This window comes from Salvelinus namaycush, chromosome 14, assembly GCF_016432855.1.
Source record: "Salvelinus namaycush isolate Seneca chromosome 14, SaNama_1.0, whole genome shotgun sequence".
Classification (NCBI taxonomy): domain Eukaryota; kingdom Metazoa; phylum Chordata; class Actinopteri; order Salmoniformes; family Salmonidae; genus Salvelinus; species Salvelinus namaycush.
In genome coordinates this window covers 11,580,844-11,602,125 of record NC_052320.1, presented here as the reverse complement: position 1 = coordinate 11,602,125, position 21,282 = coordinate 11,580,844, and the positions used below count along the sequence as shown (strand labels likewise).

At 42.6% G+C, this 21,282-nt stretch overlaps 1 protein-coding gene across 4 annotated transcripts; it reads right to left on the bottom strand.

The window, feature by feature from the left end:
- Nucleotides 1-2,961: 2,961 nt before the first annotated feature.
- LOC120058841 (ganglioside-induced differentiation-associated protein 1-like 1) lies at nt 2,962-19,890 on the bottom strand. 4 transcript variants are annotated; one of them, XM_039007576.1, is made up of 7 exons: nt 19,708-19,890; nt 10,460-10,468; nt 8,987-9,179; nt 5,709-5,882; nt 4,727-4,821; nt 3,760-3,874; nt 2,962-3,305 (listed from the first exon to the last, which is right to left on the bottom strand). In XM_039007576.1, the coding sequence occupies exons 1-7, from the start codon at nt 19,888-19,890 to the stop codon at nt 2,962-2,964; spliced, it is 1,113 nt and encodes a 370-aa protein (XP_038863504.1). The 4 variants fall into 4 exon arrangements, with proteins under 4 accessions (XP_038863504.1, XP_038863505.1, XP_038863506.1 ...); XM_039007577.1 differs by lacking the exon at nt 10,460-10,468; XM_039007578.1 differs by lacking the exons at nt 5,709-5,882; nt 10,460-10,468.
- Between the last annotated feature and the right edge of the window lie 1,392 nt (nt 19,891-21,282).

The window sequence follows — 21,282 nt, the reverse complement described above, 5'->3', positions numbered from 1 at the left end:
GACATCATCAAAAGCACTAAATAAATGCATATTTATAAATATAAAAATAAAAAATACTATTGTGAAATATAATGGCCACAAATAACAACTAGGATTACTCAACTTGTTGAATTCCTTGGCTCGAGAGTTATGTGAGCCATATGAAATAAACACATAATTTGCAGGAACTCAGTTTTAAGAGGCAGTGAATTATTGGTAACAATGGTGCTTGTTATAATGAAACCTAGAAAAACACTGACAATGATAGGCTAGTTATGGAAATGTAATTTCTCAATTGGTCTCTGACATTACACCCAGTGTTAGTGTTAGTTTATGTATCCTTAGTTTATGTAAGTGTTAGTTTATGTATCGGTGAAAGTCCCAGGAAAAAACCCACAAAATAAAGTGGATTGTAGACGCACTTGATTTTAACTACTGTATGGCTAATAATGAAAGCCAGTGTATTAGTTGAGTACTAGGCTAAATGTAAAATGTGTTAACTTGCTTACTTCCAGCAACAACAAAAAAGCTCAAACTTAAGATTTTCAAACCTGTGCCATTTTATGTTATTGTTGTTATACAGGCAGCTACTGGTGTCAAATGTTCTTTCCATTACATAGATCTCCAAAGCTCAACATGAAGAAAACGCCAGACAGTTATTCAGTTGTGAATGTTTTCTTCTCACCAACAAACACCCAATGTGATGAGATGAACTGTGACGTCTCAACTTCCTGTTTACAGATGAACTTGTAGGGCTGGTTTCCCAGACAAACATTAAGCCTATCCCTGGACTAAAAAGTTATGTCAATGGAGATTCTCCGTTGAACATGCTATTTAGTCCAGGACTAGCTTTAATATGTGTTCAGAAACCGGTTCCAGGTGTGTCTTACAAGTATTCAAAGTGAAACCTTTTTGTGAATCCAAAATTACACCCTATTCCCTACATAGTGCACTACTTTTGATCAGAGCCTTATGATTACACCCTATTCCCTACATAGTGCACTACTTTTGATCAGAGCCTTGTGGCCCCTCGTCAAAAGTAGTGCACTACATAGGGAATAGGGTGCCATTTAGTACTTAAACATAGATATCCCACACAGCTGACACACTGTTAAGGAAACATTGGTCATTGTTTTTCAGGCATGCAGTCTGTTAATAACCATACTCACGGTTACTCTGTACACTCAAAAATCTTGCCTTTTTCTAAAATTACAAGGAAGAAAAATATTCTTTGTCAAAGTCTGCTGCCCATGACTTCACAATGAGATTTAACTGAAGATCCAAGGTTACTCTTGTCTTCTCCTTTAATGCTCTCCTGTCACCTCACTTCCCTCTGCCATTTTGAAAAGGAGGATGGGAGGAGGACATGAGGAAAGACTATTGAGAAAGAGCTATTTCAGTGGCAAACCAGAACTGGATCTTCCTGTCTTGTATGTTGTCTTGTTATGCATTGAGTGTCAAGTTACTGTATGTTGTTTTATTTTTCTACCCAGACCTTATTTAAATTGAAATAAATCCTCGTAGTTGTACAATGTAAACCCTATTGACATTCAGCTGTGTACATTCTAGCACTCCTGAACAGAGGGGAACATTGTATAGGTCAGTTAGACTCCAGAGGATTTGGGTTGCAAAATTCTGGGAACTTTCAATCAACTCCCTGGTTTTCCAGGAATCCTAGTTGGAGGATTCTGGATTTCCTGCTTATTCTCTCCTAATTCCGGGAATCCTGGAGAGAATAAGCAGGAAATCCGGAATCCTCCAACTAGGACTTCTGGAAAAACCAGGGAATGTGTTGAAAGTTCCCAGAATTTTGCAACCCTAGTCACAGTTTTCTAAGAAGAGGTTTAGTTTAAATGGCTAGTCATACAAGTCATGAAAAAAAGCTTGGATTATTGAACTAAAACTGGTGCTGCTCAATGTTGCTAGGATCAAACCAACCATGTCAACTATTTATGTGACTATTTAACTGAACAATGTATAATTTCATAGTCACTCTGTATGGACACTGTCAAAAGCCACTGAGTGATTCCTCGCTCAATATTGCGGACGGCTCAATTGACCCTTATAGTATTTCTCTATCAGACCCATCCTCTCTGACTTTAAAGTCAGAGATCACTTCATGATCAGCTCAAGCCTGTGGTGTGAGAAATGACAATCACATTTTATTAATGAATGAATTGATGGAGTGCATATACTCTCATAGTGCTTTAAAGGGAGTGTCTGTATATGGCTGAGAGTGTCTGTATACAGTCCCAATTCACTCCTTACCCCTTTCCTTTGGCCAGATCCTTCAATGTTTGCATATCTGAAGGGTCTGGATTGGTATAAACAGTGGTGAAACTTACAAATCTGCAAACAAGAATTATGGTCAAGGGGGAAAAGGAAAGGGAGCGAATTGGGACTGACTGGACGTCTCACTATCTTCTCATCTGGCAGTTTCTGGCAGCACAGGAAGTATCAGAAGGATTTAATAAAATAAACCAATGGCCAACAGCGGCATAAAGGGCAATAGGTGAACGCCAAAACTGTGATGAAAAACGACTTAATAAAACTCTATAGTGACATGCAGGGTGTGGATGAGCCCCACTTTGGATATGGCGATGCAATGTCAAAACATTGTCTCTCTCATGTGTAGGGAATATGACCCTAATGATCGTTAAAAACATACAAATAAGTGTTCCGTTAATTAAAATAATGGGATAATGCATGCCTCCAAAATGAGCTGATTAGAAAGTAATACTGTAGGTTGATAGAGATCTGATGAAGGGAGCCAGAAATTAAATAGATGAAGGCATTGGAATACCAGAAAAATGTGCTGTTAACAATTCCTTTGTGTATGGAATGTTCTTATCTTTGTTCACCTAGGTAAGTAATAGTGTTCCCTATATAGATTCATATTTTCCTCCTGTTGTAAAACATTACAGAAAAATTGAAACATCACACAAATACACAGACATTTAAGACATGGAGGGGGGGCGTTCACTACACATATTTCTTTTTTAGAAACCAATAGGCAAAGTAGCCCATCCCTCCCAGAGAGCCCATGAGGAAAGAGGCCCCGAAGAAAGATGGCGGCTTCTTTTTTACCATTCGGAATGCATTGGGTAGAACTGCTGACAGAAGGGTTGTGTGGATGTCGCCCAGAACTTTTCGGAAAGCGTAGCGTTTTTGCACCCGCTCGAAAAAGGACTGGAGGTTGGGTCGGCTGCCGTCCTCCCAGTATTTCTTTGAGAGTCCCAAGAACTTAAGCCTGTGCAACAAGGCTCCCAGGCAGACATCAGCTAATGTAAATTCAGGTCCACATAGCCACAACTCACACTTTTGACCTGCCAAAATAAAACATGCTACTGTAGCAGAGTGGTACAAAGTAGCATGGTCCCAGATCTGTTTGTGCTATCTTGCCAACTGCAACTCCTATGGTCATATACGACGGGACAAACAGATCTGGGATCAGGCTAGGAAGATGAAACAGAGTCGCCATGTCCAAATACCCATACTAAATAGAATGCGGAAAAATTTTAAATAGTAAGCCGAATGCGTCATCTAATGCATGATTGCGTTGACTCTCGCCATTCGTTCATTTTGGTACAGCTTGTCAATTTATCTGATTATCAGCTGTTGTCGGAAAAGAGGAGTGAATTCTACTAGATCAAATGGTTGAAATGAATGTGCAGTTTAGGTATGTCATGCGGTAGTATAGGTATTCGGACACGGCCACCATGTTTGATAATGTAATGTCTGAACTGAAGAACATAAACATCAGTAATAATCTGCACTCACCTTCATACTCGATTTTCCTCTTTTCCAACTCGGCCTCTACCTGATCTAGTACCATGGCCAACTCTCCAAGGATCTTCTTTAGGTACGTCACATTATCGTGGTCCAATATTTTTGCCTGTGAGCACAAGAACAAGCTCATGTCACATGTGTACAACCCATCAATATGTCTGTCTATGCAGTCTCGTATTGTCGCTATCCGCTCATAGGTGAAGACCACAGAAAACATTGGTTGACAACATCTGCCAAGAGACTGGTCTCAGAACAGAGCGCCTACCAGCTGTCTTGAACAACAGACAGCTATGGCATGTCTTCGTCTGGGGTAAGCAAGCATCTATATGTCCCCTTGAAATACAATAACAGAGTAAAATAAACCTATTTGTAACAGTGTAACTAATAACAATGGAAAATAAAGGTACTGACTATAGGGCCGAGCCAAGCCGTTAAAAGGAAATCTTTTTTTTTTTGCCAGCAGATTGGCCCTGGCAATGACAGCTATCCATGTTGATTCATTATGGGTCGATACAGAACTAGCACAGACCCTGACACAAGCAATTAGGGTCATTTTGAAATATCTATCCTACATCACACTGAAACATTGTAAATAACAACCACGTTGGAATTGCTCTGCTTAGTAATAACTTACTCAATAACTCATATTGCTTGATGTTTGTGTACAGTATGTGACACTATGAGTCGGACCATTATCAGGTCATCTTAACAATCTTGTGAGGCCATTTCATTTAATGAAATCCTAATATGCCTCTAACATACAGAAACACATGCACACACATAAATGGTATATAGGGCGACTGGAAAAGTCTATTGTTGCTATTGCATTATATCAACCATTGTTTCGCTCTTTTTACGCTTCTCGTGCGGTGTGGTGCCATGCTAACCCTAACCCTGTTTAGGGTCATGCTAACCCTAACCCTTCTTGTGCAGTGTGGTGCCATGCTATCAGTCTCACCATGAGTTTCTTCTGCTTGGAGAGGTATGGCTCTGTCAGCGTGGGTTCCTCGTGGTCCAGCTTCATCAGCTCAGACGCAGCATTGGCTAAGTGTCCTGAGGACAGAGAGATAGAGACATTAATGACTCCTGGATGAAATACTGCTCTGAGGTAAGAGACAATAGTCAGTGACTATCGGAGGAAATAGTCATTTGAAACCCTTCTGTGGTCTAAAGTAGTACCAAAACAGAGAGTGGATGTTCAATAACAACAAATTATAACTAGTGTATACTTTCCTACATACAAGAATATATTGTGTTAGAAATACACAATTTACAAATGCGCAGAGACCCCATAGACTATTCTGTTTTCCTGCTAAATCTTCATTTGCCAGCGACAACCAATTTCAGTTATAAAATGTGAGAGATAAATCAATAAAGTGTTGTTCATGAAAACACATGAATGACTGATTAAAAATATTAACATCGGTGAACTTCCTCAAACAAATAAACAACAAATAAAGCATCAATATGATTTAACAGACAACACACTGGGCAGGGGGATCTCTGGTTAATTGATTCCACTGCAGGGTTTAGGCCGGACCAGCCTTTTTCTTGATTTACACAAACACGTCCATGAAGGAGCAATGCAGTGCCTGCAGACTCAATTACCTAATATCTCCTACAGGGAATTAATGACATTGCTTCCAAGAACTTTGCTGTGATAGGGATTTTAATTTTAAACAAGGTCAAATTGGACAGCATGATTTGGTTGAGACACAACCTGTTAATCGGAAAATGTTGTGAGAATGCTGAGTAGTGCATTATTAATGGCAAATTGCAGATACTATCAATCAAATTTATATTAAATAATTATATGCAATATTATATTGAATGTTATTTACATGTGTGTTTTCATGTCCTGCATATTCTACAGCAATATTTCTCATGAATTGTGAATGGGGTGTTCCCACTGTCAAACACAGAATTCTGACTTGACTTACTACGTATTTCAGCGGTGGCGTACTTTGGGATCATGGAGTCTGTGGTGAGCTCTGGGTGCAGGATACAGCCGTGTGTGTAAGCATCCATGGGCAGGCCGTCCAGCAGCTTACGGTACTGCTGCACACACTCGTGGACAGGAGAGCCAGCATCGGGAATCAGCTGGGCCACCGTTTCTACAAGGACACCAGGTTCAAACAGACAGAGGTGTGTACAGCACTGTGACATAATTACACATATAGGAGTGTACAGCATTCTAACATATTAGGTTTGTAACATAAAGATACAGCACTGTATACCAACTTCAGCCTTTACTTTATGTGCAACAGTCCACTTAACATATCACAAAGGATAACAATGGTGCATTAGGGGTATTTTCCTGTGAATGGAGTACACTCAGCTACAAAACTGTTTCTGAGAATGGGATCCATAGGCCAATAGACAGAAATAGAAGCAAACATTCCACCATATTAACAGATAGCTCTGTGTTTTTACTTTAAGTTAGGACACCATAAAGGTAGGCTATGGGCTGGAGAAGGCTTACTGATGATGACTGATGATTTGGAGTGGGGACACAGGAAAGGCCCAGGGATATTCCAGTCTGTGCTGTTTCTCCGGTTGCATGGCTCTAGGGTGGAGGACGATGCCCGGGGCTGCACCTGGCGGAGGGCCAGACTACTGACTAATCAGTCAATCACTAACATGTTGACCTGGGCATGGGTGTGGCTGTACGTGCCCTGGCTCTGGAAATCTGCTGGTGCTCTCTGCTGCAGCGCTAAGCAGTACAGGGGTGTGAATATCAGAGCAGGCTCCTTAAATCAGTTCTTAGCACAAACAGGGGGCATGGCCTTGGCTTGGGTACACAATACTGCTGGACCGACATGGTGATGGTGCACAATGAAATGTCACACAGGAGAGAACCCAATCATCTCTGACTGTGTTACTGCTCAGTCACATTTACACTCTTAGAAAAAAGGTGTTCCAAAGGGTTCTTCGGCTGTCCCCATAGGAGGACCCTTTTTGGTTCCAGATATAACTATTTTAGGTTCCATGTAGAACCCTCTGTGGAAAGGTTTCTACATGGAACCCAAAAAGGGTTCTACCTGGTACCAAAAAGGGTTATTCAAAGGGTTCTCCAATGGGGACAACCAAATAACCCTTTTAGGTTCTAGATAGCACCTTTTTTTCTAAGAATGTATCAAGCAAATGGGCTACAGCTGACAAAATACCAAAACAAGATTCTCCCTGAGAAAGCATAAGGAGAGCATACGGAGAGCTTAAGGCTCTTAGCTATCATAAAAGACTATGTGATTTGGCAGTGGATTACACCTTGCTGGAGGTAGGATTTCACCTGGGTCCACTACACTATAGGGTAACTTGAGTTGCCTTGGCAGGAGATTCTGTCCACTATAATAGGATTTTCTCTGCTGCACCATCTGCACTTCCTAGGCAAGCTCCATCCCCTTTGGCAGGGTGCATTAGAAATTACACAGAGTTGAGAAAATATCTGTAAATCAAGCTGCTGAATGACAAAATATCCTCTTTAGAATGAGCATGAGGTCTGAGTCATGTTCATTAGGCAGAAAGCGTTTTCCAACGAAGTGAAACGGTGAGGTATACCACTGTGTGAACTTGTCAAATAAGCAAATGCTAAACGCTTTGCTACACTGTACCCTGCTGAACACGAATCTGTTATTAAATTCGTTCATTAAAAATATCAACTGAAAATAATGGAGATGTCATAAAAATAGCTACATTTGTTTAAAGTAAATGGGCTTCAAAGTAGCAAACGGACATTAATGACAAGAGCTGGGTTAGGATATTGAGCAACCATTGAACAATAGCCTATCCGTTGCCTCTGAAATCTGAAATCATTGTACAGTAGTTGGCAGCTATAGCACCAAGCTTCTCTGTCATGGGGGGTAAGCATGCAGTATCTCCATCTGAACTGAGAAGTCGTCCTTCATCCATAGGCCATGTTCAATATCCCCTCCAGCCTTCCTGGGGTCATCCTTTCAGGTCATTACATAACGACCCACAATCACCGGCACCTAAAATGACCCATAGGACCATGATAGGACAAACGACATACATACTTGAATTACACTTCCCTGATGAAAAACAGCAACATTTTACCAATGTTTATAAACCTTAAAATAGCAACCTTAGGCTCAATAGAAACCTTAAAATATTCCTAATCTTTGCTATGCAGCCGCCAGCCAGTCACTAACTTCATGGACGATCATTGATCCTTGAGCTGCAATGAACCATATAATTGGCCAGTTAGATGTATCTCTGACATGTTCATAACTGCACCTAATATGAAAAAATGGTTGATAGAGATCAGTATTCTTAAAATGTGCATACTGTTTCCTATGCAGTCCATCACTGACTAACATCATCAACAAAAGAGATCAAGTTAGTCTGAAAAGCAATACTTCTCCCAAAGTAACCGTGAAGACGGTATACTGTTTTACTATGCAGTCACTCACTAAACATCATGGACACCGGAAGAGATGAGTAGTCTGAAAAGCAATACCCCCTCCCAAAGTTAGTCTCTATTTACTCAATGATCTGGTTGTAATAGCAAACTTAAAAAGACATAAAAAAACTATGAAAATAGATCAATAGTAATGTCAAAAGCAATACCTCCCCCAAATTCAGTCTCTAAGTAGTCAATAACCTGGTAGATACTGTTTACAGTCACTAATAAAGATACGAGTAGTCTGAAAAGCAATACCTCCCCCAAAGTAGACTTGGCCAGGGTTCTACATGGAACCCAAAAGAGCTCTACCTGGAACCAAAAGGTTTCTACCTGGAACCAAAAAGGATTATTCAAAGGGTTCTCCTATGAGGACAGCCAAATAACCCTTTTAGGTTGTAGATAGCACCTTTTTTTACAAGAGTCTATACTCTATTATCTGATTGTATACTGTATGCTATTCAGTCACTACTGTAACATCATGGATGAAAAGAGATGAGTAGTCTGAAAGGCAATACCTCTCCTAAATTAACCTTAAAAAGAGCATGTGCAGTCACTCGCATCAGATCACACTGCAGTCACTCGCATCAGATCACACTGCAGTCACTCGCATCAGATCACACTGCAGTCACTAACATCAGATCACACTGCAGTCACTCGCATCAGATCACACTGCAGTCACTCGCATCAGATCACACTGCAGTCACTCGCATCAGATCACACTGCAGTCACTCGCATCAGATCACACTGCAGTCACTATCATCATGGAAAGAAATCAAGTAGTCTAAAAGGCAATACCTCCCCCAAAGTTAGCCTCTAGGTACTCTATGATTTGGTTGTAGTCTGAGACGATGGTATCTCCGTGGATGAAAACAGGCACCTCCTCCCCCAGGTTGAGCCTCATAAACCAGGGCTCATTGTGCTCGGCAATAGGGAGACTCACATCCCTCTCTTCACACAGCAGACCCTTCTCATTGATCACCAGACGCACCTAGAGGAAGATTAACACAGAGAAACACGGCGAACAGAGACACAAGTTACATCTTCGTCTCATAGCTTGACTCTTGTTTGTATGTGTTTTTGTGTTTTAGTACAATCAGTACTCTAATGGTCTATGTTATTACAATTTTATAACACATAAATGTGCTTGGCAAGTTACTCTGATAGAGAAACTCATTCAGGTCTACAAAGGTTAATATTCAAAAGCAAATTGTAATTTGCTTTTCGTAATTTGGCTTATTGCTGCTACTTGTAGTCTACAATGTTTTGTTAAAGAACAATTAAAAAAGAAAACAATGATATCTCTATTTCTAACCAACTGCACACCTTAGAGCAGGGAACCCTGCTCTACCTACACAAGTACAGGCATAAAACAGTCCGTTAAAAGGCCTTAGAAGAAGTAACAGTCATGCATCATTGCCAGACATAGGCCCTACATCTTTTGTTTTCCTATCCCCAGGCAAAATAATGTTTTGTTGAGCTCAATATGAAACAAAAATGGCTTCTGTGAGGCAGACAATATCCATTTACAGTGTCTATTTAAAGCCATGGAGATGCATGGAGGGTTATTTGTAGAAATAAGATGAATGAATGTACAGTCAGCGCTTGACTTTGGCAGGAGCTCACCGGAACTGAGTACCGGCAGCTCAAATTTTCTACAGTTTGAGTTCCTGTTCCTCTCATAGAATATTAGCTCAAAAGTATTGTGGAGCTCCTGCACCTAAATGTAAACAGTACCGGCACTCATCTATTTCAGTCCAAGTCAAGCACTGTGTACAGGAGATCACACTATGGAGGTGAGGGGGCCATGGAGTGAGAAACATTGGACTTTTGTTGTAAACTTGTAACAAAACATCACAAAGTGTGAGTGCACCGACTGAGTAAACAGTTAGTGTAGGAATTGTTACCACTCCCGTCTAGTACAGGATAACCTTGCGCAAGACAGAACAGGAAGACCTTGTAGCTCGCTCAATTTACTGTATAATTATTATTTTTCCAAGAATACTGCAACAATTCCCATCACTGATTACGTATGTATTAGCATGAAACCTCAACTTTAACAGTGACTGGAGTAGATGACTATAGAGAAGGATTAGGGGATACAATCAACCAGACCAAGTGATTCAACAATGACAAATATTTCTCAATCATATTTATCTCTTAATCAATGACATAATCTCTGGTTGCAGCAATTGTATCAATATAATTGCTAACCAGACAATTAATGACACCCTAACATTAACTCGTCATCATAAACTGACATGGATCCACTGACAACCTCTGACATCTGAGCTGGAACCACCAGAGCCACAGATAGTTATAGAGATCTCTATACCTTACTCAGAGAACTTCTGACACCCGAGTTGGACTCACTGTCATCTGAGTTGCTGACTGACAACTGAGTGTTGACTACTGTATAGATCTAGCAGTAGAGACCTACAGGCTCTGAGTTATACTATCGTGACGAAAGTGTAAATCTCCAACCTGCTGCAGCAGTTTAGAATGACAGTGGAGTATTGATCTTCAATGGCTTCCAAATATGCGGTTACATTAAGTTATCAAACTCCCGCTACAGTCATTCCTCTTGTGTGCACCAATCCATAATTTACTGTATGACAGATGGATCAGTGATCAAAGGAACTACTATATGAGATAACTATTCAGAAGTAGTTTAGATATCTTGATGCATTTCTAAAGACAGCAAGAAAAACAGGTTTGTACAGGGTAGTGCAATGACACAGCCATTTTCTGTCTGTCTCAGCTATATTTGCAGCATATTGGACATCCGCCTTAGTCCTCCTTAGATAAAGAATCCATATGGATCATGTGAATTGTGCAGGGACATACGCTACATGACCAAAACTATGTGGACACCTGCTCATCAAACATCTCATTACAAAATCATTGGCATTAATATGGAGTTGGTCCCCCCCCCTTTGCTGCTTTAACAGCCTCCAATCTTCTGGGAAGGCTTTCCACTAGATGTTGGAACATTGCTGCAGGGACTTGCTTCCGTTCAGCCACAAGAGCATTAGTGAGGTAGGGCACAGATGTTGGGCGATTAGGCCTGGCTTGCAGTTGGCGTTCCAATTCATCCCCAAAGTGTTTGATGGGGTTGAGATCAGGGCTCTGTGCAGGCCAGTCAAGTTCTTCCACATTGATCTCGACAAACCATTTCTGTATGGACCTCACTTTCTGCAAGGTCGCATTGTCATGCTGAAAGAGGAAAGGGCCTTCCCCAAACTGTTGCCACAAAGTTGGAAGCACAGAATTGTCTAGAATGTCATTATATGCTGTAGCGTTAAGATTTCCCTTCACTGGAACTAAGGGGCCTAGCCTGAACCATGAAAAACAGCCCCAGCTCATTATTCCTCCTCCACAAAACTTTACAGTTGGCACTAGCGTTCTCCTGGCATCCGCCAAACCCAGATTCGACCGTTGGACTGCCAGATGGTGAAGTGTGATTCATCACTCCAGAGAAAGCATTTCCACTACTCCAGAGTCCAATGGTAGTGAGCTTTATACCACTCCAGCCGACGCTTGAAGCAGCATTCCCCAAGAGAGGATGGCTTTCACTTCAGCAGTAATAAATTCATGAACTTCTTTGAGGAAAAGATCATGATCATTAGAAAGCAAATTACGGACTCCTCTTTAAATCTGCGTATTCCTCCAAAGCTCAGTTGTCCTGAGTCTGCACAACTCTGCCAGGACCTAGGATCAAGGGAGACACTCAGGTGTTTTAGTACTATATCTCTTGACGCAATGATGAAAATAATCATGGCCTCTAAACCTTCAAGCTGCATACTGGACCCTATTCCAACTAAACTACTGAAAGAACTGCTTCCTGTGCTTGGCGCTCCTATGTTGAACATAATAAATGGCTCTCTATCCACCGGATGTGTACCAAACTCACTAAAAGTGGCAGTAATAAAGCCTCTCTTGAAAAAGCCAAACATTGACCCAGAAAATATTAAAAACTATCGGCCTATATCGAATCTTCCATTCCTCTCAAAAAAAAATTTAAAAGCTGTTGCACATCAACTCACTGCCTTCCTGAAGACAATGTATACGAAATGCTTCAGTCTGGTTTTAGACCCCATCATAGCACTGAGACTGCACTTGTGAAGGTGGTAAATGACCTTTTAATGGCGTCAGACCGAGGCTCTGCATCTGTCCTCGTGCTCCTGGACCTTAGTGCTGCTTTTGATACCATCGATCACCACATTCTTTTGGAGAGATTGGAAACCCAAATTGGTCTACACGGACAAGTTCTGGCCTGGTTTAGATCTTATCTGTCGGAAAGATATCAGTTTGTCTCTGTGAATGGTTTGTCCTCTGACAAATCAACTGTAAATTTCGGTGTTCCTCAAGGTTCCGTTTTAGGACCACTATTGTTTTCACTATATATTTTACCTCTTGGGGATGTCATTCGAAAACATAATGTTAACTTTCACTGCTATGCGGATGACACACAGCTGTACATTTCAATGAAACATGGTGATGCCCCAAATTGCCCTTGCTAGAAGCCTGTGTTTCAGACATAAGGAAGTGGATGGCTGCAAACGTTCTACTTTTAAACTCGGACAACACAGAGATGCTTGTTCTAGGTCCCAAGAAACACAGAGATCTTCTGTTGAATCTGACAATTAATCTTGATGGTGGTACAGTCGTCTCAAATAAAACTGTGAAGGACCTCGGCGTTACTCTGGACCCTGATCTCCCTTTTGACGAACATATCAAGACTGTTTCAACGACAGCTTTTTTCCATCTACGTAACATTGCAAAAATCTGAAACTTTCTGGTCAAAAATTGATGCTTTTGTTACTTCCAGGTTAGACTACTGCAATGCTCTACTTTCCCGGCTACCCGGATAAAGCACTAAATAAACTGCAGTTAGTGCTAAATACGGCTGCTAGAATGCTGATTAGAACCAAAACATTTGATCATATTACTCCAGTGCTAGCCTCCCTACACTGGCTTCCTGTTCAGGCAAGGGCTGATTTCAAGGTTTTACTGCTAACTTACAAAGCATTACATGGGCTTGCTCCTACCTATCTTTCCGATTTGGTCCTGCCTTACATACCTACACGTACGCTACGGTCACAAGACGCAGGCCTCCTAATTGTCCCTTGAATTTCTAAGCCAACAGCTGGAAGCAGGGCTTTCTCCTATAGAGCTCCATTTTTATGGAATGGTCTGCCTACCCATGTGAGAGACGCAGACTCGGTCTCAACCTTTAAGTCTTTACTGAAAACTCATCTCTTCAGTAGGTCATATGATTGAGTGTAATCTGGTCCAGGAGTGTGAAGGTGAACGGAAAGGCACTGGAGCAACGAACCGCCCTTGCTGTCTCTGCCTGGCCGGTCCCCTTTCTCCACTGGGATTCTCTGCCTCTAACCCTATTACAGGGGCTGAGTCACTAGCTTACTGGTGCTCTTCCATGCCGTCCCTAGGAGGGGTGCGTCACTTGAGTGTGTTGAGTCACTGACGTGGTCTTCCTGTCTGGGTTGCCCCCCCCCCCCCCCCCCCCCCACTTGGGTTGTGCCGTGGCGGAGATCTTTGTGGGCTATACTTGGCCTTGTCTCAGGATGGTAAGTTGGTGGTTGAAGATATCCCTCTAGTGGTGTGGGGGCTGTGCTTTGGCCAAGTGGGTGGGGTTATATCCTGCCTGTTTGGCCCTGTCCAGGGGTATCATCGGATGGGGCCACAGTGTCTCCTGACCCCTCCTGTCTCAGCCACCAGTATTTATGCTGCAGTAGTTTATGTGTCGGGGGGCTAGGGTCAGTCTGTTATATCTGGAGTATTTCTCCTGTCTTATCCGGTGTCCTGTGTGAATTTAAGTATGCTCTCTCTAATTCTCTCTTTCTTTCTTTCTCTCTCTCGGAGGACCTGAGCCCTAGGACCATGCCTCAGGACTACCTGCATGATGACTCCTTGCTGTCCCCAGTCCACCTGGCCGTGCTGCTGCTCCAGTTTCAACTGTTCTGCCTGCGGCTATGGAACACTGACCTGTTCACCGGACGTGCTACCTGTCCCAGACCTGCTGTTTTCAACTCTCTAGAGACAGCAGGAGCGGTAGAGATATGCTCAATGATCGGCTATGAAAAGCCAACTGACATTTACTCCTGATGTGCTGACTTGTTGCACCCTCGACAACTACTGTGCTTATTATTATTTGACCATGCTGGTCATTTATGAACATTTGAACATCTTGGCCATGTTCTGTTATAATCTCCACCTGGCATAGCCAGAAGAGGACTGGCCACCCCTCATAGCCTGGTTCCTCTCTAGGTTTCTTCCTAGGTTTTTGCCTTTCTAGGGAGTTTTTCCTAGCCACCGTGCTTCTACACCTGCATTGCTTGCTGTTTGGGGATTTAGGCTGGGTTTCTGTACAGCACTTTGATATATCAGCTGATGTAAGAAGGGCTATATAAATAAATTTGATTTGATTTGGCATTGTGCATGGTGATCTTAGGCTTGTGTGCGGCTGCTCGGCCATGGAAACCTATTTCATAAAGCTCCCGACGAACAGTTAATGTGCTGACGTTGCTTCCAGATGCAGTTTGGAACTCGTAGTGAGTGTTGCAACCAAGGACAGGCGATTTTTACGCACTACGTAAAAATTCCCATTCTGTGAGTTTGTGTGGCCTACCACTTCGCGGCTGAGCCGTTGTTGTGCCTAGACGTTTCCACTTCACAATAACAGCACTTACAGTTGACTGGGACAGCTCTAGCACGGCAGACATTTCCATGTAGAACCATCTGTGGAAAGGGTTTTACCTGGAAGTAAAAAGGGTTCTACCTGGAACCAAAAAGGGGTCTCCTATGGGGACAGCCGAAGAACCCTTTTGGAACCCTTTTTCTAAGATTGTAAGTATAAAATATACTCTATTTGCCTGTCTACAGGCCACATATACAGCTGCTGAGAGGACAGAGTAACCAGGGGATCCTAACATTCCTTGTTCATTATCTCAACATGAATGCCCCATAACTATCATTAAACCAACCTCAATGAGAAGACGGTAGACTTTGGCTAATATCAAATCAAATGTTATTTGTCACATACACATGGTTAGCAGATGTTAATGCGAGTGTAGCGAAATGCTTGTGCTTCTAGTTCCGACAATCCAGTAATAACCAACGAGTAATCTAACCGAACAATTTCACAACAACTACCTTATACACACAAGTGTAAAGGGATGAAGAATATGTACATAAAAATATATGAATGAGTGATGGTACAGAACGGCATAGGCAAGATACAGTAGATGGTATAGAGTACAGTATATACATATGAGATGAGTAATGTAGGGTATGTAAACATTATATTAAGTGGCATTGTTTAAAGTGGCTAGTGATAAATTTTTTACATCAATTTTTCCATTATTGAAGTGGCTGGAGTTGAGTCAGTATGTTGGCAGCAACCACTCAATGTTAGTGGTGGCTGTTTAACAGTCTGATGGCCTTGAGATAGAAGCTGTTTTTCAGTCTCTCGGTCCCTGCTTTGATGCACCTGTACTGACCTCGCCTTCTGGATGATAGCGGGGTGAACAGGCAGTGGCTCGGGTGGTTGTTGTCCTTGATGATCTTTATGGCCTTCCTGTGACATCGGGTGGTATAGGTGTCCTGGAGGGCAGGTAGTTTGCCCCCGGTGATGCGTTGTGCAGACCTCACTACCCTCTGGAGAGCCTTACGGTTGTGGGTGGAGCAGTTGCCGTACCAGGTGGTGATAAAGCCCGACAGGATGCTCTCGATTGTGCATCTGTAAAAGTTTGTGAGTGCTTTTGGTGACAAGCCAAATTTCTTCAGCCTCCTGAGGTTGAAGAGGCGCTGCTGCGCCTTCTTCACCACGCTGTCTGTGTGGGTGGACCAATTCAATTTGTCCGTGATGTGTACGCCAAGGAACTTAAAACTTTCTACCCTCTCCACTACTGTCCCGTCGATGTGGATAGGGGGGTGCTCCCTCTGCTGTACTATGGTGTTAAATGCTGAGCTGTAGTCGATGAACAGCATTCTCACATAGGTATTCCTCTTGTCCAGATGGGTGTAACGGTCGTCATAGTCGTTCTCCTCCTCAGACGAGGAGGAGCATGGATCGGACCAACACGCAGAGTGGGTAGTGCTCATGATAATTTATTAAATTGAAACTGAACACTAACATGAAACAAAATGAAACAACCGACAACAGTCCCGTGTGGCACGAATACAAACACGGAAACAAACACCCACAACACACACGTGAAACCCAGGCTGCCTAAGTATGATTCTCAATCAGGGACAACGATTGACAGCTGCCTCTGATTGAGAATCATACCCGGCCGAACACAAACATCCCAACATAGAAAATCACACATAGACAAACCCACCCAACTCACGCCCTGACCAACTAAATAAATACAAGACCAAAGAAAACAGGTCAGGAACGTGACAATGGGTTAGGGCAGTGTGGTTGTGATTGCGTCGTCTGTGGACCTATTGGGGCGGTAAGCAAATTGGAGTGGGTCTAGGGTATCAGGTAGGGTGGAGGTGATATGGTCCTTGACTAGTCTCTCAAAGCACTTCATGATGACGGAAGTGAATGCTACGGGGTGGTAGTCGTTTAGCTCAGTTACCTTAGCTTTCTTGGGAACAGGAACAATGGTGGCCCTCTTGAAGCATGTGGGAACAGCAGACTGGGATTGGATTGATTGAATATGTCCGTAAACAAACCAGCCAGCTGGTCTACGCATGCTCGGCTGGGGATGCCGTCTGGGCCTGCAGCCTTGCGAGGGTTTAACACGTTTAAATGTTTTACTCACGTCGGCTGCAGTGAAGGAGAGTCCACAGGTTTTGGTAGCGGGCCGTGTCAGTGGCACTGTATTGTCCTTAAAGCGAGCAAAGAAGTTGTTTAGTCTGTCTGGGAGCAAGACATCCTGGTCCGCGACGGGCTGGTTTTCTTTTTGTAATTCGTGATTGACTGTAGACCCTGCCACATACCTCTTGTGTCTGAGCCGTTGAATTGTGACTCTACTTTGTTTCTATACTGACGCTTAGCTTGTTTGATTGCCTTGCGGAGGGAATAGCTACACTGTTTGTATTCGGTCATGTTTCCGATCACCTTGCCCTGGTTAAAAGCAGTGGTTCGTGCTTTCAGTTTCACGCGAATGCTGCCATCAATCCACGGTTTCTGGTTTGGGAATGTTTTAATAGTTGCTGTGGGTACGACATCGCCGATGCACTTGCTAATAAACTCGCTCACCGAATCAGCGTATTCGTCAATGTTGTTGTTTGACGCAATGCGCAACATATCCCAATCCACGTGATCGAAGCAATCTTGAAGCGTGGAATCAGATTGGTCGGACCAGCGTTGAACAGACCTGAGCGCGGGAGCTTCCTGTTTTAGTCTCTGTCTATAGGCTGGGAGCAACAAAATGGAGTCGTGGTCAGCTTTTCCGAAAGGAGGGCGGGGGAGGGCCTTATATGTGTCGCGGAAGTTAGAATAACAATGATCCAGGGTTTTACCAGCCCTGGTAGCACAATCGATATGCTGATAGAATTTAGGGAGTCTTGTTTTCAGATTAGCTTGGTTAAAATCCCCAGCTACAATGAATGCAGCCTCAGGATATGTGGTTTCCAGTTTACATAGAGTCAAATAAAGTTAGTTCAGGGCCATCGATGTGTCTGCTTTGGGGGGAATATATGCGGCTGTGATTATAATCGAAGAGAATTCTCTTGGTAGATAATGCGGCCGATATTTGATTGTGAGGAATTCTAAGTCAGGTGAACAGAAGGACTTGAGTTCCTGTATGTTGTTATGATCACACCACGTCTCGTTAATCATAAGGCATACCCCCCCGCCCCTCTTCTTACCAGAAAGATGCTTGTTTCTGTCGGCGTGATGCGTGAAGAAACCAGCTGGCTGTACCGACTCCGATAGCATGTCTCGAGTGAGCCATGTTTCCGTGAAGCAAAGAACGTTACAGTCTCTTATGTCTCTCTGGAATGCTACCCTTGCTCGGATTTCCTCAACCTTGTTGTCAAGAGACTGGACATTGGCGAGTAGTATGCTCGGGAGCAGTGCGCGATGTGCCCGTCTTCGGAGCCTGACCAGAAGACCACTTCGCATTGTTTAACTTAAATGAATGCAGCATCTCTAATGCCTGTATTGAGTGGAACCACGACAATGAGCCTCATGTTTTACTAGTACTGTTGAGTGACAACAGGCAGATCAGCAGTAGCTTCCAGAGAGGCTCGTAGCCAATATCCTAATGGTTGACAGACTAAATCACACATCTTTGCCACATGGGGAGTGGAGCAAAGCTAGCTGAGCACAGTCCAAACAGCTGTGAGAGTGGATGTCTCATCAGGTGCAGAGCAACACTGGCCCATGTCTGCATTGCATGATATTTCACAATGATTAGTAACTTACCATATCATGTCATATTGGTGCTAGGTGTCAATCCTGGTTTCACTATAATTGTATGTCGGGAAAGGTAAAAAATTCTGTCTCTACATTCAAAATGCGTAAATATAGATTTGGTCTACACCTTTCATTGCCAATTTACATGTCCTTCAGGGCTGGAAATGTAAGCATTATGCCCGAGTATCGAAACATACTGTAGGCCTGCCTATCTATTACATATACTGTACATTGAAAAGCACATGCAAAGAGGATAGAATAATATCAAAATGAGGTGGACATTATTTTTTCACAGAAAATGTTAGATGAGGCAATAATCTCAGACTTTGTCATCCGCCTGTTGGTTAAATTGACAGTTAACTCCTAATCTGGAAAGCTGTTGATAATAATGAAAGGAGATTGAAGCTCTGTTATAATACAACATCTCTAACAGAGGCCCCACGGCTGTAAGGGTTTAAGTGGCACTAACTCAAAACGCTGAGATGTCAAGGCATTGATTGAGCTATGGTGGTCTGCAGACAACATGAATAAGATCATGCTCTACACATCTGAAGGGAAAGATCTCTGTTTCATAAAGACTCATGTGGGGTTCTACATACCATTTGAATAAAAATGGCCAAGTCTATTGATATATTTCAGAATAACTTACAAGCGCTGCCCTGAGAGAAAGCCACAAGGAGGGTTGAAATGTTGCCTTTCCTTTGTTTTTCACAGAGATACCTAATTTTACATAAATTATTTAGATTTGTCACGTCGGACCACATATGCGGTGTAGACTGATTTCTCATCGATGAGGGAAAAACTGTCAAAACAGACGTCCTGTTAGAATTAGACACCATCTTCTTCTCGCTGAATCATCCATTGTTATATAATATTGATCACCTATCCAGCTATAGCCTATCTCGTATAAACCAATGTCAAGGAAAATGTCCACACATGCTGCAGACGTTTCATAACGTCTCATATTGGAAATATTGCCAGAATTAAATAATTTCTAACACAGACCTATAACATTATATTTCAAATAATTCTTATCGAATAACACATTTACCTCCTATAGCAGATATGACATGTATGAGAGAGACACCCCCATTTCGTTTTCATGATGTCTGTGTGTTACCTTTTGAGAGATGAAAGACTGCGTCCAGTGATACAAAACAAGCTTGTCTTTAGAGAAATTTGGTTTCGACTCGATAGCTGGCTCTTCGCTTTTCTCTCCGTCTGTCATTTCACCGTCTTCATCCAAGGCTGAGATGGGCCACCAGCTACAGTTGGTGGGGGTAACATTGTTGGAAGACGCCATGACAGAGGGGTTTGTGCGTATGAGAGAGAACCAAGGGAGGGGGAGATGGAGGAGGGAGGGAGGGACAGAGAGGAAAGGAAAGAGAGCGAAAGCGCAAAGGATGTCAGCACCACGAACTGAGCATCATCAATTCAACGCGATGTGGTATAATCAGTTTCGGACAGCGCCCGGTTCTGAAATCTAGATCTCTTTCGATAAAGGTAGCTTGCAAAAATGGTACCGCGTAATCCACAGAACACTAACCCGTAATAACTCAAATATGTAAATACGTTTACGATTAAATCAATGTGTAGACTATCACACACGCACAAACATGCGCGGTGGAACCCCTTGCTAGTGATGGGAGGAGGGTGCATTTGACAAGAAGGTCAAAGTGCTCTCTATTAGAACAGGGTGTCGGAGAGCAGTTAATTAAAGACCTTAATTAAAGAAAATATTTTTGAAACAATAAATAATAGTTTCCAACATTGATAGTTGCATTAAAACTCACCCAAATGAAAATGTGTTTAGGTGGAAATAAGATACAGCCCAATCCCGCGAATGATAGCCAAAAAATCTCCATTGAATTCCTTGCAGTTCATGTGTTAATTCCACATACAAACCCCCCAGAATGAATGCACATGTATAAAGCAATTTTTGTGTTTTTGAACCGCAAATATTGCAATGATTGATCGGTGCCAGTAGAGGGGGCGACATAACATGTTTGGGCTGAGCAATCAGGATCTGAGTCACTGGACTATAGTGCCAAAAGATATCCCAAGCAAGCCTCAAGGCGGCGTAAAGCTAAGTGTGCAAATCAAGTGCATAATGAACGAATGGTTGTGCAGAATATGAAATGTTTCAATAGAAATTCGGCCACTGTAAATGGCAGAAATTCAAGTTTTAAGATGCGTCAAATGAATAAGCAGTAAGGCTGTGGTTGCAGCTAAGTTTTAGTACAATTTGGTTGATTATTTGTAGCTTACTTATTTCCCATCCAAGTCGTTGTCTATTGGTCCCAGTAAGGGGAATACTTACTGTATTTTAGCAGTGCTACTATTTAGCAATTACTACGCTATTACGCCATCTTTTTAATATTTTGACATTTTACTTTCACCATACGTTGTTGGTGGTGCACAATTGGTTGACGCGTTAAATAAAAGATTGGGGCCTATTTTAAATGCACTAGATTAGAGTATGTGACTGTAGATAGACCATATGCACGCCCAACCCCGAAGTGGCAAGTGATCTGGCATCACTCCTTGCAGCAGCGTAAGGATTGGGTTGTATTTTTGGAACAGTGTGTGTGGATCTGGTCGCCTTGTTAGGTCTGCTAAAACATTTCCAATAGCACCAACTGTTGTGATAGCAGCGCCAGTGAGGGGAGGCAGGGACAGGGAAAGGGGCTTTTCT